Here is a 17,268-nt window from a genome sequence, read left to right as displayed (position 1 = left end):
ACTAATACTAATACAAATATACTAGTCTACAGATATATTAATATTACTAATATTAATATTAGTTTGTGTGAAATTTCATGAAATATGGCTGTATATACTGTATATAACCACCATGTATATGAAGTAACATTTTTTTTTACCATTCAATATTTATCTCAGCACTCTTCACTTCTTTGCACTATTTTTTATCCTGTTTACAGTTCACAGAGATGGTTCCACCTGTTTATATTCATTACTTGTGTCTATATCTGAAGATTTTTGTGTTGTTATTGTGTGTAAGCACGCTGAGAGCCACTAAACCAGTCAAATTCCTTGTGTATGTGGAAATACTTAGCCAATAAAGATGATTCTGAAATATGTTGGAACACAAGGTATGTTGTTGCTTTTTTTTAAAAACAAAACAAAAACAAAAACATCAGTTTTGTGGTGTGATGGAAATGATGATTTCATCTGAATGTTACAATAAAATGCCTAAAATTATATATTATTTAAATATATTCTTTGGAGCCACTATCAGCAAGTTTTTCTACACAGAACAGAAATAAAACATATCACTAGATTATCTAAAACATTCCAGACCAAAATGGACAATAATTTAAGAATTATCCATATACAGTTATTTTTCACATAATGCATATTTATTATGCATACATACTAATCAACATATGAACAGCAATCTATATAGAAATATTAATTCCAATTATACTGTATGTACTGTGTCACCTTGATGTGTATTGTTTGATTTAGTACATACATCTATCCACACTGGTCTGGTAAGGGTAATGCACTGAGTAGTTTTCTAATTTATATTTGTTACCTGCATATCCAGTACATATAGAGAAATATATAGATTGTCCTGATCCTATGACTTCTTCCTCTGCTGCTGTAATGCTTAATTTTCCCCCTAAGATCAATAAAGTTTTATCTTATTTAAAATTAGACAAATGAGCTGTAAGTTGCAGCAGCAGAATCCCTCTTAGTTTTATACATATTCATTCTCATTCTTTACTCAGTAACTTTGACTAAATAGTGTCAATGTTGAATAATTAATTTTGTTAAAAGACTCAGAAAGCTGTCTTTCAGACTCAGTGGGGTTCTTTACAAGAGTCCTTTTAAATATTTATACCTCAGTTAAGCCAATAGGTTATATGTTTATGTAAACTAATGATGAGTTTTAATGTATCGATGGGAGTAATAACTGGTTTTACTCCATAGTATTAAAAATCTTTATTGGTATTTGGTCAGTACATGAAAAGGACTGAAGTCAGAATAATATGAACATCGCATATAAACTACTCACAATTCAACAGAATCTTTTGAACTGAATTTTTTTGTCAATGAAAAATTAAAATTGCTTTAAAAAAAGAAACAAACAGAACACAGGCCAACATCTAAAAATGACCTTCTGAATATTGCGAAGCTACTGTAATTCAGTGATTTTACTGACTTTTGACAATGAGTTACAACACCAGATGCCTGATTTCAGTGTCAAGAGCTCAAACAAGAACAGCATAGACGTGCTCAAATAAACAGCAGAATGAAACGTACTAGTTTTTAAATCATACATCCACTCAATTCAAATCTAACATTAACCCATTCCTGTTATATCCCCGTTAAGCAACACAAATGTGACAGAGGCATCACGATAGGCAAGGGGGAGCAGGGTGAAAACAAAATGTCTTGGACAGCAGTGCTGTGTTACAGACTACGCATTTGTTGCCTTGTTTTGTATATTGTATAAAAAAAAAAGAAAAAAAAAAAAAAAAGAAAAGACAGTACATGTCAAAGTACATTACAAAACTGCACTGTCGCTCGTGCTGGAGTCCAGGCCGTTTTGAGCGTGCCGTGACCCTGCAGTCCTGGTGCCCTTGGTAACCAGGGCAGTCTTGTCCTCATGGGGGTCGGTGGTGGAGTCTGTGTCATTCGAGTGCTGAGTCAATGAGGTCTCACTGCCTGTCGGAGAGTCCACGCTCTCGTACCCTGCACTCAGCTGGCTCCCGAAACCCACAGGTCCTCCAACTCTCACCGCGCCAGTCTGACTCCCTGACGCCTCCTCTGAGTGGTTGGACAGTTTGGTCTCAGCTTCTCCGGGACTGGAGACCATGGGGGACATGGGAAAGTCTTCCTCGGTGCTGCTGACCTCTCGGTACAGGCTTGGCGTTGTGGTCTCGCTCCTCTGGGATGAGTTGCCGTTGCTTGGTCCGTTGGAGACCCTCCCGAAGTCTTTGCCCATTGGTTCAGAGGGTGCGCTGGCCTGCTCGGGCTGGGTGGACGGTTCGGCGGACGAGCTGGAAGCAGTGGGTGAAGTCCTGCTGGGGCCTGCCCCGGCCAAGGCCCCCTGAGTTTGGGTGAGCTGCTGGCGGCTATCCTTCAGCTGCTGCTGCAGGACAAGGATGGTGCTCTGCATTCCCTCTACCTCCTCATCTAGCTGGATGATAAAGTCATTCAACTCTGCCGTTGACGGAAACCAGGAACAGACAAAGAACAAAGTCAAAATTCAACTGAAGATGGACACATAACATGCAGCCACACTCGGTAAAGTAAAAAGATGATCAGGTAGCGAGATGTTGGTACTGCTCACCGTCTTGACTGCTCTTAAGCTCCTCGCTGTACTTCTTCTGCAGGGCCAACTCAGCCTCCAGCTGGGCGATGCGTCCCTGGGACAGCTGCCTGCCCAACTCCTGGTTTTCCTGAATCAGCATTCGACACTTGGCCATCAATTTCTTCCCCGTTTGGCTGTAAGGGAAACAAGTCTCACATCACACAGTGAACCAGGAGACAAACACGACAGGCAAAGAGATGCCGCTGACCTGCTTCACCCACTTAACCTAGACAGAACCTCTTCAACCTGACCATCCCGACATGACTCTCTAACCACAACAGGATTTTCATATCTATTAGACTCCAATGCAATGTAGAATTATCAGGATTATATTATTATATAATATATAATATAATTATATTTTTGGGTAAAATGCTTATCTTATTATTTCTGAGTAAAGATTTTTTCCCCTTACACTAAAATTAACTTGTGAATATGCATCCTCACTGTGGCTTAAACCCAAAACAAGCTACCTAGACCAACATTTCTATGGATCTCATGCACCCATTCTTACACTGTAGCTTTAAATTCACCATGTTACATTATTGAACAAAAGTGAGCACTTCAAAAATAACAGAAGCAATTCTGCCACTGCCGAAAGTTCAAATGCACTCGCCACATCACAGAGTGCGAAGAACAGGCAGAATAAAAAATGTCACAGATCAAAGTGATATTAGAATGACAAGCCACAAGAAAACCTTAACTAGGAGTAGCAAAAAATAAAAATGTGCACTGCAGAACCAGGCGCTAGTTTTGTGTAGTCATTGCTTTAAATACAAACGAGCAAGTAACAGTAAAATCAAATTGCTTAAGGAGCTGCTTTCTCAACTTTACAACAGGTCAAGAAATACTGCAACAGTCCAGCACACCTGTTAAGTTTACATTAGCAATTACTGTGATTATGGTTTACAAAAGCCCTAATCAAGAAATGTGCAAAATCTGCACACAGAAGAGACACACAAATTATTTAAAACTGCAATCTATTAAGTCTATATAAGCCTATGGAGGTAATCTGGCCAAAGGACACTGATATATTAACAATAAAGGCAAATGATTCAGTATCTGAAAGCAGAAGTCATTAAAGTGGTGATAGTTCTTCAAACTGATCAAAAACAGATAAAATTGCAGTTATGTGCCACACATTTAGTAAATTACATTTACTGCATTTCCTCTCATTTAGCAGTCATTATCATATCCATTAATTGCTCTTAAGTGCTGGGAGGAAGTGTGCTTTTAGCCCTAAAAAGGCTTGTGTACACACTGCCAGCTCAAACCTCACCGTCTGACCTGAGTGTGAGAGACCTGAATATAAATTTGCTGTTAAAAACAGGGGGAAAAACAAAACAGATTCCATGTGGGTTTCATTGAGAAAACAGTGGCTAAAGATCTATGCCACACAGGAGAGAAAGAAAAAGTCTAATCTAGTGTGAATGGCTGAGGGAGAGATCGTGAGGTCAATCACAGAAATACACAGAAATACAATAAATACATTCTCATCAACTTATAACATGACTTGTTAAAGACATTTGCATTCACAACTTGAAAACAGGACTCAGTGCACCTACAGCAGTGTGTTTTACGATGTCTACCAGAGGAATTAAACACAAGGCTTAATTCATCCTAATGTTTACACAAGTGTATACAATTAAAGCCAATCGTGCTTCTTGGTTCACACACACACTGCAGTAAGTGTTTGTTTCAGAGAAACAAGAGAAATATCAAATGAAATGCCAATAAAAAAGAAACAGGTCACAAAATAAAACATGTAAATACACTCTACCGTGACTGGGCCCATGTTCAGACACACGTGACTGGACCCTCATGCCTGAACCATAGTCCTTTGTGGACCGAGGATCTGGCTCCGCCCACAGTCTTAAATGTCATTTCTAGTGGCTCTTCCCCCCCCCCAAAGTCTTACTTTTAAATCCTAGAACTTTCCTCATGTTACTGAAATGTATCTAAAAGTCTTTACGTTTCTCAGGCAGACTAGCAGGTATGTGTGTGGTGTAATCCACAGTTAAATGTCTTTATAAAACAAGTACGGGAATTGTCTTTAAAATGTTCAATTGCTGTTTTAGGCTAGGGATGCTCCCTGCCTGACTCAATCTCCACCATAAACCCCTTATTTAATATGTGAACTGTCTGGTTTGAGCTGAGGGAGGGAGGGGGGGGGGGGCGGGGAGGGCATATCCGTGTCGGGGAGTGAGAGACCACCTCTTCAGGAACAGTCCGGACTCCTTCAGGTCCTTGGACGGTGAGGGGATACGAGGGGAGAGAGCTGAAACACAAGTGTCACCTGACCATACTGTCTTTTCACTTTAGTTTATGTGATATGTAGCTGGCACAGTGCGAGAGTACAAAAACATGGCGGTTTTGTTTTGCAGTGACTGGCTTTCTGTAAAGTCTGAGTCTCGTGGTGAGTACAGCATTTGTCAGCCTTCCCCCCCACCATTGTTCCTGCATGCCTGCAGTGAGAGTGAGGGTGGGGGGCGTGAGGAAGTCTTGACTTTTTTTTTTTTTTTTTTTTTGAGAGGGTGGGGGGGGGAGTTATTTTGATTGTCTTTACCTATCAGGTGTAAATTTCCAGGCACTCAGTTCATTTTGGGCCTGCTCCAGTTTGTCTTTAGTCTGTTCCAGTTCAGCCTTCATTTTGAGGAAAAACAAGTTGATGGCTGGGTCCACCATGGATGACCGCAGTTGGGCCGCACTGGGTTGCTGGACTTGCTTGAGGTACTGGATCTGGGTCTGCAGGATAAAACAAACCAGTGTTAGTGACGAGTTAATTGGGTTTTGGAGTTGACCAATCACCAGAGTTTCAACTCAGAGTCTCAGGAGAATAAACCGGGCCAATAAAGCTGAAGGCTTGAGCAACTTCTGACTGTTGCTGTTTTCAAACTGTATTATCAGTTTGTAAAAGCATCCTGATTTTAAATTAGATCATTTTAAGACATGAATACTAGATGGGTTCCTTTCCTGGAAGCTCAAAACAAAACATAAACTCACTTTTCAAAGTTGGAGCAATGATTACGTCAAATTTTCACCGAGCTGATTTGAATACTTTTACATATGAAGCATACGCCTAAGAACACGTCAACCACCCAACAATTTAGCCAGTTCAGTCAAAATCTCCTGCTGTCTACAGCTCAGAGGTCAAGAGTAAAGCAACTGCAAGTTGAAAACCTTGACAAACTCTACCTGAAAGTATGTGTTACCCCAGCTGCCCTGTAAGAATGGCATGTGCTGCCGTAAAGCCACTGGGTGATCCATTGGGCTGTCAATCTGATAAGACCAAAGAATGCCTTCCTCAACACAGTTTACCTCTGGCCTATATACTATGGTAGCAAATGACTACAAGATACGGCGCAGGGCTGAAATAGCGTCAACTGATAGATGAGTTGGCTGATTTTCAATTCTGATCGGCGGCTGTTTGATCAAGTACAAGTACAGAACACTTGGTGATAAGGTGTTGCTTGCTTTTATATATTACAATAGAGTATTCTGTAAGGTTTCCTGCCACTGATCTGACTAATCAAGTATGTTTAAGACATCTGGCAACATGAGATTCGCATGAGCAGACATTTAACACACAACCAATTCATCAAAACATAAAAAGTAAAAAAATAAATCAGGGATGAAAGTAACTGTTAGCTGTTATTGAGAGATAAGGATTATATTACAGTATCATAATATTAATTACACTCATATAACAGTGAAAGTAGAACTGTTTAAGTAGAGAGGACAAAGCAGTTTGGTTTCGCTCTAAGAGGTGTTGAGTGCACCAACAATACTGTCAGAAGCACTAAACATTAGTTCAAGTGGTGCATAAAGTGCTATAAAAAACAACACAGTTCCCTTTATTCCTATCAAATGATTGAAGTAAGTGGAAAAACAGATACATACTGTGCACTCTTGCATTTCCTGCTCCTTGGTGGCAAGTCGCATGACCAAGATGTTCTCCCGGCGTGCAGACTCCTGCTGCTGCTGCTTGAGCTTCTCCTCCGATTCCTTCAGCCCTGTTACATCATTGGCTAAGACGATGAGGAGAGAAAGCAAACACATCAGAAGAAAAACCCTTCCCGCAAGCAGCAAAATATAGTTTTTATTGCAATATAGTTATTATGTAACAGCCGGTATACTTACAACATAGCTCTGCATATTTTGCCTCCAGGACCTGGACATACGCTTCATGCTGTTTCCATCTAAGAGGAGCAGATTATATGTAAACATTAACTGCTCAACCTAAATAGATCAAGTTTCCACACAATATAATAAATCTCCAGTTGTAAAGCTGTAATTTACCTTGTGCACAACTCCTCTCTGGTCATGGTCTTCATGTCAGATTCACTGAGGCGAACCTGGATGAAAAGAAAACCAAAGACGGGTTAGATGAAGGAAACACACACATGGGGGCACATGAAAATTGAAAATGAAACAAATAACGGGCTTTAAAATGCAAAGTACACTCACCTTCTTGGGTAGAGGCTCCTCGTTGGTCATTGTGAACTCTGGAAGTGAACACAAACATACAAATACATCATTAACCAAAGCTGGGTGTCGTGTGTTAAAATATCTGCATCATCTCTCGCAGTACAGCGCTGGCTGTTCACACGCAGTGGCATTTAACACACATTAAGACGACTTCGCTTTTATCACACAAATGCTGTAAGCTTGCAAATAAAGCTCATTAAAGGAAACCACGTTAACTATCTGGCCGCTTATGAAAAATGAACATTACGAGTTAATAAGAGCTGTCGAGCCTAATGTGAATGTTAGCTGGTGTGGCAGTCAGCAGCTATGGATAGCAAGAAATAGAAATAAGCTAACTAAGGTTAACACTCGGCTGCTAACAACATTTAGCATCCGCTGGCAAAATACTTACATGCTATGAAACTATAGTGTTTAGCTACAAGTTATTCTTTAATGTCAAGCCAGGCAGCATGCAATTCTTGGCTCTGTTTTAGGCTCCTTGTTATCACAAAATGGCGGTGAAGGAAATGACTCCCTCCCTTGCGCTCCTTTTTCCTGAAACTAGCGGGCTCTTGGCTGCAGATATCGGGCCTTCAGCCATCACAACACTCACCAGTCCCGCTTCTTTCGATGTTTCTTGAAACTCCCTCGACGTTGCTGATTCTTTACGACACTCAAAATTGCAATTACGTTAAAAAAAGAATTAGCTGTGGGTTTATATTTTGTTGTTTAGCTCCGGCGTAATCGCCATCATCATCTTCCTCACCGAGGCGAAGGCAGGACAGAATGGCTCTGGATGGCCGTGCGGCTCTCGCCTTGCTGCAGCAGAGTGCGACCAGAGATAGGGGAAGAGAAAAGGAGCTCTCACTCCGCTGCGATTTACGGATACTAAAAACGTGGCTCCTCTTCAACCAGCATTTCAACTCAAGTAACAATAATGGTGATAGTTGTTAAGTCCATTCGGACAAGGCATTTACTCCTATTTCTACTTATGTTTTGTTAGAGCTGAAACAATTAGTCGATTATTTGATAATGCTTAAAAAATCATTTTGATAATCCAAATTTTGATAATCAATTAATTGCTTTGAATCATTTTTAAGAGGAAATACTAAAATGCTTCTTAAATGTGGATTTTCTGGTTTCTTTAGTCTTGACAGTAGACTGAATATCTTTTGGTTGTTGGCTGTTGTTTGATTTTGGCACTTGTTGATTTTTTTTTTTTTTTTTGACCAAACAACAAAAAATTGATCAGAAAATTGAAAATGAAAATAATCGTTAGTTGCAGCCCTAAATTTTATTACAGGTCAGGTTTGGGATGTAATGTGTGTTGTGGATTTTGGCACAAAAGGGACACTTCTGGTTTCTTTAGTCTTCCATGACAGTAAACTGAATATCTTTGGGTTGTGGGCCGTTGAGACAAAACAAAACATTTTAGGTTGCATGTTGGGCTTTGAGAAACAGTGATTGATATTTTTCATAATTTCCGACATTTTTTGACCAAACGACAAAAAAATAATCATCAGAAAAATCAAAGATGAAAATAATCGTTAGCTGCAGGTTTGGGATGTAATGCTTGTTGTGGATTTTTGCACAAGGAGCACTGCTGGATGCTTCGCATGTTTGCTCAGGCATATATGAAAGCTGAGTAATTTATATTATTATGCCTTTATCAAGTCAAGTGCACATAATCATCAGAGCAAGTGTGAGATATTGTGGATTTATGTATAGTGAAATTTGTTATCATTTTGGCAGCGTGAGAAGTTTCTTGATTGTGATTTGGCAAGGACCCTGATTTCTTTTGGCAAGCTTTATAATTTCTTGGCCTTCAAGCAGGCCTGCAGACACATTCACATTTATATTCACAATTTTCAAGATTTTCAAAAGTCAAAATGAATTGCTAGGGAAATTATACTCTTTATCTGTTGGTAAATCGTGATTTCAACAATAATAAATGAATAAACAATAATAAAAACTGAAAATGTGTTTTGTTTTGTGTTTTGTTTTTGTTTTTGTTTTGTTTTTTTGTCGTTGGTTTTACTCCACAGTGATTCATTAAGTTAATATAGACGATCTCTGGCATTGCCTCTGATGTGATCGAAGAGGCGTTCACGTGATTATTTAAATAAATTAGTTTTGGTAATTGTTTAGCCTTTCCTCGATTTTATTTTATTTTATATATTACAAATTATAAACAATTACTCTGGCTTTTTTACACGTTACTATGTATGATATATTTTGCCCCAACTCTGTTTGATTAAAAATATATTGTATTTTATAAATATAAGTACATTACATGTACAAAAAGATATATAATAACACTTCTGCTGCACTTATGATCAGATGCAGTTTTATTAAGCCCAACCATGAGTTGTAAAATGTAATACAAGAGGGGTGAAGGGGGTTAAATACATAATAGAATGCAAATATATTTAAATATATTTCGATATATCTTGATGTTTCCACCACAGATGTCATTATATATTATCTATGTATATTTCTGAGTTGGTTTCAACTGTAGCAGTTGAGGATGATCTAATTCCTGCACACTCATAACAACACCCCCACTGGACAGTAATGGTACGGTCGCCTGCTCTGTCAGGTTGAAATCGCACATTTCAAGGGCAGTTACACTGTTTCATCAGAAGAAGGATAGTTGTACTCTGTCCTGTGTTGCCTGCGAGCCAAACCGTGAACATGCTTTGCAGAGTTGGTCAAATACGCAGGTAAAACTGATATGAACGTACCAGCTAGTGCCATTATTCTGTTCAAAGTGCACAAGGGATGAGGATAGCTTACTGGTGTTAGCAGCGGTTGTTCATGAACTTGAGACAGTTGTGTGTGTAAAGCTAACAGTGAGCTAGCCTGGATGCTAACTTAGTTTAGCTTGTGGCGCACAAATAAATAATTGTGTTTAAAGTCGTGTAGTCCTGCTATACTGACATTTCTATTGACATTTTAACTGAATGTTGTTTAAGTCAGACACCGTTATGCCGTTTATGCTCATATATAACGCATTGAGCTAATATCTAACCCACTACTGTAGGCTAATCCTGAATCAACAGCAAAAAATTTAGGTCAAATAAAGGCAGTTGCTCCATGCTGATCAAATAGTATCAACTTAAACCGATAATACTACCTGTGCCAGGCTATGTGGGGCTAATATTGTGCGATTTAATCACACAGGCATTGCTTGTGTCCTTGTTATTGTTGCCTCTTTATATATTTATAAAGCAACTAGTAAACCTGACTTAACAGCTGTGTGTTATATCTGGTGGCATCATAAGTTTGTTTCACTTTGCTTGTTTCAGGTGCGCAGCCAGCCTCAGCCAAACCATAAACCAGGTAGCTGCATCAAGGCAGAAGCACACGCTCCCCGACCTGACCTACGACTATGGTGCCCTGGAGCCTCACATTAACGCAGAGATAATGCAGCTGCACCATAGCAAGCACCATGCCACATACGTTAACAACCTCAACGTTACAGAGGAGAAATATCAAGAGGCGCTCGCAAAGGGTACCGGCACAAACGCACATGAACTAATCAGTCATTTGCTTCTGTATATGGAGATGTTATGTTGAAAAAACATAATGTCACCGCCGCTTTGTAATAATCGTGTGACTCAAACAATGTCAGTCACAGGTCTTATGTCCACTTATTCCCCTGGATTTATTTTAGGGGATGTGACATCACAGGTCGCCCTTCAGGCTGCTCTGAAGTTTAATGGAGGAGGCCACATTAACCACACTATCTTCTGGACAAACCTCTCTCCAAATGGTGGAGGCGAGCCACAGGGTAAGTTGTACACACACACACACAAAACTTTTAACAGCTTGCCTTCTGTCATTTATCCTACACATGTTTGTTTTGTAGTTAAATTACATCTGAACTGAGCGACACATGACTTTGTAAAAAGCGTTGCTTCTGCTTGTAGTGCTGGGCCCACTGTAAGTAAACAGCCAACTCTGCAGCTCTGTGCAGGTCATTGTTTTTGGGTTATAAGCCCTCACAAAGACTGTACGGTTGAGTCTCATGGCCCTCACCAAACAATAATGCAAAACATACCGTATGCATCCATTCCCAGTGAGCAAGCTCGGACAAGCTGAATATATATACTACCTTCCCAACACAAAACAACAAAGTAAATGAGCAGCAGGTGTAGCTGCTAGTAAACTAAATGGTTTTGCATACCACACCAGAGCCAAAAGGGAAGTTAATTATTAGACTTAAATTCATTCAAGTGGCCTCAAACTTGGCACAGGGTGGTATCCATGTTGATTTTGCTGATGTGTAAGTTGAAACTTGTTTGCCACAACAACCTGAAGAGCTGGTAGTATGTCAGGGTTTATGTGTCCCTAAAATTGTTTTATTAAGTCTTTCTGCCTCCTAGTGGGCTAAAATCATAGCTAGGACTAATGACTGTCAGTTGGTATGAGTCTGACACTGCAGCTCTTCTCCAGATACTACGGTAAACAAGAATTGGCAAATTAAGTGTACTGAAAAAGCTTCCTGTCCTTGTCTCTTGCTGTTAATATGTAGCATCGCCGTGAAGTAGCTCCTGTCTGTGTCACTTCTTGCAGGGGAGCTGATGGAGGCCATCAAGCGGGACTTTGGCTCCTTCCAGAAGATGAAAGAGAGGATGACTGCTGCTACGGTGGCAGTGCAGGGCTCAGGCTGGGGCTGGCTGGGCTTTGACAAGGATAGCGGAAGACTGCGTATCGCTGCTTGTGCTAACCAGGATCCTCTGCAGGGGACCACAGGTCAGTGTCTCCTCTCTACGTGATTTTTTTTATTTTTCTTCAAGCTCTCCCTTATCAGATGCCACGTAAGAAAAAGATCTGTTAGGGTAATTGTTTCCTGTCTCTGACCCTCAGGTCTCATCCCCCTCCTTGGTATCGATGTATGGGAGCATGCCTACTACCTTCAGTACAAGAATGTGCGGCCGGACTATGTTAAGGCTATCTGGAATGTCGTCAACTGGGAGAACGTCAGCGAGCGTCTCCAGACTGCCAAAAAGTAGAATCTAATCCTCAATCATCCACACTACCACCCTGTCCTGGACCTGGATAAAATAGTAGTTGCAAATAATTATTAGTTACCTTGTATGGAGCATGGAGTGGTGGTGCTGTTTTGTCTCCAGACTGTAGATAAGTCAGACTTGGTCAGTTGAATTAAAGTTGGTAAATTAACTTTAAAATACTTTCTACATTGGTGCAGGTTGCATTGTCTTCCACCTACACAGGCTGAAACAAACATTAAATTTTATTTGCAAGTGCTTTTTACCTCAGGTCTGCTCCCAGCCTCCTGTCTGTTTGCAAAGCGCACAAAAATGGCCACCTTTCACATGAAGGCTGGCTAGTGTTAATCAAAATAGATGTCACATAAGCAGAGTGCATATTCAGTGAGATGTGTATTTGTCAGAATAAGTCACTCTAAATTCAGCTAATGTTATTGCAGTCCATGTTTTCGATGTATTATAATAAAACTATAGGATTTCAATTGTACAAACTTGATGGTCTGTGTTTTATTCTTCCTTTCATATGAGCAATAGATATTCCAAGACCCTAAGCGGCTTTTTTAAAGTTTTGTTAGAAAGATGTTATCATATGAAAGCTTTGTTAGAGAAGGTTAACATAAAATAAAAAGCTCAGGAATTATAGTTGCTGCTTGCACTGTAGGTTACAGTTCCAACCTTTCTGTTATGTTATACAGTCTTAACATTGGTTATGGAATTTCTAGAAAGCAGTTTTTGGAGGCATGTTCAAGTTAAACACTGTAAGCTTTTTTTTTTATTTTTTTTTTACCATATTTGGTGAAGCATGTAAGACAATTACAATTTAAGGAACTAGTCAACTTCAAAGAGTTCTTTTTGGCTATAATCCTCAGCTTTCATCTCATATGGTACTACACAGTGGCTATTAACATTTGGTTTTCTACCATGTTAGATTTGAGGGTGTCTTATCTAATGCACAGCCAAACTGGACTCGATCCAGTCAAAAGGTTTAGAGCTCAGTGCTTGCTGATAAAGGCAATTGTAGTTAATGAAATGTGCAAACAGGTCTGTTTGAAAAGCTAATACTATCCCAGGCCTTTATGTCTAGTACTGTAAACTAGACTGCTTAAACCCCTTGAACCTGTCTGAGTTGATATATGGAACTAATTTTAGTGTTCAGTTACAGCATATATACTGTACTGTAGTCCATGATCTGCTCTGCTTGTCTACAGTGTTACCAAAAGAGGGCAGTGCTGTCCAAGGTTTTCACTGTAGATGGTCTTTGGTTCATCGAGTTGTAAGCCCTTTATATTCTTTGCAAGAAACTTTATGATCAAGTGCATTAATAGTAAAATTGCACTGGCTCATACATGGACTTTCCTATGTAACCTCTTCATCCATGACTCACTCACAGTACTTTAAAGGACATAGGTTGTGTGTTACTTTTTAGTTTGTTGTATGTTCAATGACGGTTATCCACAGAATTACATCAAGGACGAGTTTAACTATGCAAATGGATTCCAGCTGGTTCTTCTCGTGTCATCCAAGTGGCTCCTCTCTTTCTGTCAGTGATTAGGACTGATCATTCTGCCACATTCCACAGATCTCTCCCTGATGTAGAGGTGAACTGGGTTTCAGTGAACACTGTGAGTCCAAGCACATGGTGACCAGACTCCAATCATGTGACTGGAATCAGCAGCCTCGTGGTTGTAGTGAATTGTGTGTATCATTAATTAATTGCATTCATATTTATTACACATGGGTGCAGTTTGACTCTAATGCTACATGGATAATGGTTTTTGAATCTGACCTGCAGGCATTTTAGGACTTATCATACATATATCAAAATGCTACTGATGTGGCAGAAAGCAGCAGCAGCAGAAAGGGTGTGGGAGCTAAGTTGTGCTAATGACAACTGACTTCAGACTGCTTTTGGAATGAACAGCACAGGATTGCTTCAAATTTATCAGTGCCACAAAGACAAGCGCATAAACTTGAGTCATTTCATTTGGAAGACATTGCCAGCCTTTAAAAGTCTCCCCCTTTATAAGATGATGGTTTGTCTAAAAGTGGCCTACTTTTGCTCTGTAAAAATTCAGGCGTGCCAAAAATTATTTTACTCTTCCACAACTCATAAAAAAGATGGAACTCACTCAGGATAGAGTTTCTTTAACCTCTGGAAGGGAAGAGAGGAAAATATTGGGGAAATGTCTCAGTCACAAAGTTTAACTCATCACTTCTTCTTCTCTGTTTCTCTCTGTGGAGCTCTTTCTTAAAAAACTGCAACTAAAACCCTTTTTCATACAAAAATCCGAGAGTGAAATTTATGACTTATCCCATTTTCAGTCTCCATCGAATGCTTGTGTCTGTCTAATAATAACACAGAGGCGTACCTAGATATCCTAGTTGCTGTTTTAACACATGTTCTTAATAGCTGATAAGTTTCAGAAACAGCTTTCACTTGCAACAAAGTAGACTGTTTTGTTTAGCTTTCTTCCAACACACACAGATACACACACACACTTCACAGGAAATACAAGCTCCGCTGTTGGTGCAGCTTCTCGGCGGGTGCACACAAGCATGCGATGAGACTCACATGTGGCTTTGTTTCACATCCTTAATTTCATTGTCAGGGCATAAGCGGTGAGAGTGCGTGCCCATCCCATACTGTATTCTTTACTGATTCAAATCATGGCCGGCATTACCACACACACACAGATTTTTATTGTTCTTCTTCTTGTTAGAGAAAGAGAAAAACATTTCCAAAGATCAGTTTTTCTTGCTTTTTAGTCTTGTGTGTGGGTTTTTTTTAACACATAATCCACAGATGAATGTATAGATGAATAATAAAAGATTGCTATTTGTGGTTCCTGCCACATCAGTGAAAGATCAAAACTTTTCATTTACCTCTGAGCAAATCTGATATGTAAGCTATGCATACTTGTCATATGACTACTTCCCGAATAAAGGTCAGAGTCTTCAATCTTTCTTATGCCTCCACCAAGCCTTTGCAGCTTTGTCATCACATTTCTAGGCTCCAGACTACCGTCCATCCTGCAAAAGCTGTCCCACATTGTTCCCTGATGAGAATCGCTTGTGTTGTTTGACCTGGCTCGTGCTGTCATTGTCCTATTTGGACTGAAAAGCCATTAAAAAAAGAAGAAAAAAAAAAGAAAAGTGGAGTGTCAACATTAAGGAGGTAAAAACTTTCCAGCATTTGTCGTCCATTGTTCCTGGCAAAGAGGGTGACGGAGCTAAATTCAGGGCACCCGTTTGGGTCTGAGCCTGAGTCTGAGTGTTTTTGGAGAGGGAGCTCTCCACCAGGTGCTGAGAGCCAGGAACCAGACATTTCAGTAGGTCTGAGGCAGCAGAGGTTTGTGGGAAGCTTTGATACCTCAGCTTGACAGGGTGATTGATTCATCATAACTGCTTTAAAGACCAGGCAGACACAAAATCATCCACAAGAGCCTCCTCTGTTAGTGTTTCATCTGAGCATTAACATTTCTGCACCTTCTAATGTGTATCTGAGAAAGCCTACGCATTAAAGGAAAGAGAGGAAAAGATTGTTTTTAGCGAGAGGGCGTGACCATGTCTGGTTAAATCTTTGCCGTTATGTAAGAGTCACTTGCACCAGTAAAACAGTCGAAAGGCTCGTGGACATAGTTTGGGCAGCAGAGTGTGATAAATCACTGCAAGGCTGGGGTCATTTGGGTTTATGTGGGATCGATCCAAGTTTGACAAATCCACACGGAGATCAGTGACTTTTCTTTTAAAAAATGAAACACTCCTCTAACTGCCAAATGTAGCTCATAGAAGGACACAAACTGTAGACCTCAGAGGCTTGTATCCATAAAATGAACAATAATTGCTGATATTTATTCTCATAAAGCGTTTACTCTGAATCTTTTTAGTGATCAGTTTACAGGCTCGTGAATAAGTGATACTGGAAGCATAAAAACTATATAACCCAGACACCTTGTTTATAGTTGTTTGGAAAATAGTTGTGTCTGTATTTAGTGTTTTCATTTCTTCTCCATTTCTCTACTATTCAACGAGGCAATTAAGCCTGTTTTTGATTTCGAGGCAACAATCCCATTTGTTTTAATCAAGGGAGCGGATAAGTTTTTCTGTCAAAATTTGGCCGTCTCCTCTCATCCTTTTGGTGAGAGTCAGCATTCAGCAGATCCTCTTTGGCTGGGTACTCAGGATGTTAGAGGGGAAGAGACTAAAAAGCATTGGAGAGTATCTGGAGGATACCCAAAGACGAGAGTATTATAATGCAATAAGGTGCCTTCATGTGCAGCAGACTTGACTTCCTGTCTGGGATGGAGCCATCCATCCCCTCTGCACAGTGCTCCCGTTGGGCTGAGCTGGAAAAACAGTCCATGATGGTCTTATTTAAAATCAGGCTCTCCAGGTGGCCTTTTGCAACAATTTGCTTCCATTGCCACTTTCATATAAAAAATATTTTTCCCCCTTCATTTCCAGGTATCGAGGATTCTCTCTGGCTGAAGATGTCAGACAGTAGCGAAAGAGGCAGCTTCTTTTGTCTCTTTCTTAGAAAATCCAGGGAAGTGCCACAATGGCTATAAAACACCATGTGTTTTGGGGCCTTACTGCACTGAAATACCAAATTAAAATAGATATAGTCTTGTTAAACGATGAATAGGAGACCCAGGAGTGATCACTGGTATTCAAATCACATGTTTGTGACTCTACCAGTTGTTGGATAATGCAACATGTGAAAGAGATATGTGTTTTTGGAAATAAGATAAAAAAAATCTACTTTCCATCCTCATTCACAGAGCTAGGTATAGAGTATATTTAAAAATAGAGTTGAGGTTATTATTTTACATACTCCTGTTTGGCTCTGAGCATCACGCGTTTACATCTGTTTCTTGGTGACTATGTGAAGAACAATCTTAACGTAGTTTTGGCTCCAGTAGTATAGATTTCACCAGGATACACATGTTGACCGCAGAGAAATTACCTGATGTTTATGGAGTCTTTGGCACCAGTTCAGCAAATAGTGAAGCATGGAGGAAAGAAATATATGAGCTGAGAAATATCAGAGAATAAATGATGTTATTTTATCAGTAACACTCTCTTAAACAAGATTCAACAAGGACTAAAAGAATGACTTGAATGTCTGAAAGTAAGCCTGAATGTGCAGTGTGGGGATGAAGAGAGGTGGAGCTGCTTAAAGTA

The 17,268-nt window shown here is 39.8% G+C and overlaps 2 protein-coding genes across 3 annotated transcripts; one reads left to right on the top strand and one right to left on the bottom strand.

The window, feature by feature from the left end:
• Positions 1 to 1,212: 1,212 nt before the first annotated feature.
• On the bottom strand, positions 1,213 to 7,903 carry LOC121882724 (WT1 associated protein). Of its 2 annotated transcripts, none has more exons than XM_042391158.1 (8): positions 7,683 to 7,903; positions 7,070 to 7,107; positions 6,902 to 6,957; positions 6,743 to 6,801; positions 6,503 to 6,630; positions 5,169 to 5,347; positions 2,582 to 2,736; positions 1,213 to 2,451 (listed from the first exon to the last, which is right to left on the bottom strand). In XM_042391158.1, exons 2-8 carry the CDS (start codon positions 7,097 to 7,099, stop codon positions 1,793 to 1,795), a joined length of 1,266 nt encoding a protein of 421 aa, XP_042247092.1. In that variant the 5' UTR covers positions 7,100 to 7,107; positions 7,683 to 7,903; the 3' UTR covers positions 1,213 to 1,792. The 2 variants fall into 2 exon arrangements, with proteins under 2 accessions (XP_042247092.1, XP_042247093.1); XM_042391159.1 differs by lacking the exon at positions 7,683 to 7,903 and adding an exon at positions 7,482 to 7,586.
• Positions 7,904 to 9,648: 1,745 nt separating this feature from the next.
• sod2 (superoxide dismutase 2, mitochondrial) lies at positions 9,649 to 12,571 on the top strand. The gene is made up of 5 exons (XM_042390557.1): positions 9,649 to 9,792; positions 10,378 to 10,583; positions 10,746 to 10,862; positions 11,648 to 11,827; positions 11,942 to 12,571. The coding sequence occupies exons 1-5, from the start codon at positions 9,764 to 9,766 to the stop codon at positions 12,085 to 12,087; spliced, it is 678 nt and encodes a 225-aa protein (XP_042246491.1). The 5' UTR covers positions 9,649 to 9,763; the 3' UTR covers positions 12,088 to 12,571.
• Positions 12,572 to 17,268: the final 4,697 nt, after the last annotated feature.

This window comes from Thunnus maccoyii, chromosome 17 (assembly GCF_910596095.1).
Source record: "Thunnus maccoyii chromosome 17, fThuMac1.1, whole genome shotgun sequence".
Taxonomy (NCBI): Eukaryota; Metazoa; Chordata; class Actinopteri; order Scombriformes; family Scombridae; genus Thunnus; species Thunnus maccoyii.
This window is presented reverse-complemented; position numbering and strand designations above follow the sequence as displayed.

What these genes read in the sequence shown, in the direction of transcription:
- sod2 (XM_042390557.1), top strand. Translation starts at nt 9,764, where the DNA reads ATGCTTTGCAGAGTTGGTCAAATACGCAG. An exon ending in AGAGTTGGTCAAATACGCAG is followed by an intron (nt 9,793 to 10,377) that starts GTAAAACTGATA and finishes TGCTTGTTTCAG; the next exon opens with GTGCGCAGCCAGCCTCAGCC. An exon ending in TGGTGGAGGCGAGCCACAGG is followed by an intron (nt 10,863 to 11,647) that starts GTAAGTTGTACA and finishes CACTTCTTGCAG; the next exon opens with GGGAGCTGATGGAGGCCATC.
- LOC121882724 (XM_042391158.1), bottom strand. Translation starts at nt 7,099, where the DNA reads ATGACCAACGAGGAGCCTCTACCCAAGAAG. An exon ending in AGAGAGGAGTTGTGCACAAG is followed by an intron (nt 6,802 to 6,901) that starts GTAAATTACAGC and finishes TGCTCCTCTTAG; the next exon opens with ATGGAAACAGCATGAAGCGT. An exon ending in AGGAAATGCAAGAGTGCACA is followed by an intron (nt 5,348 to 6,502) that starts GTATGTATCTGT and finishes TTTATCCTGCAG; the next exon opens with ACCCAGATCCAGTACCTCAA.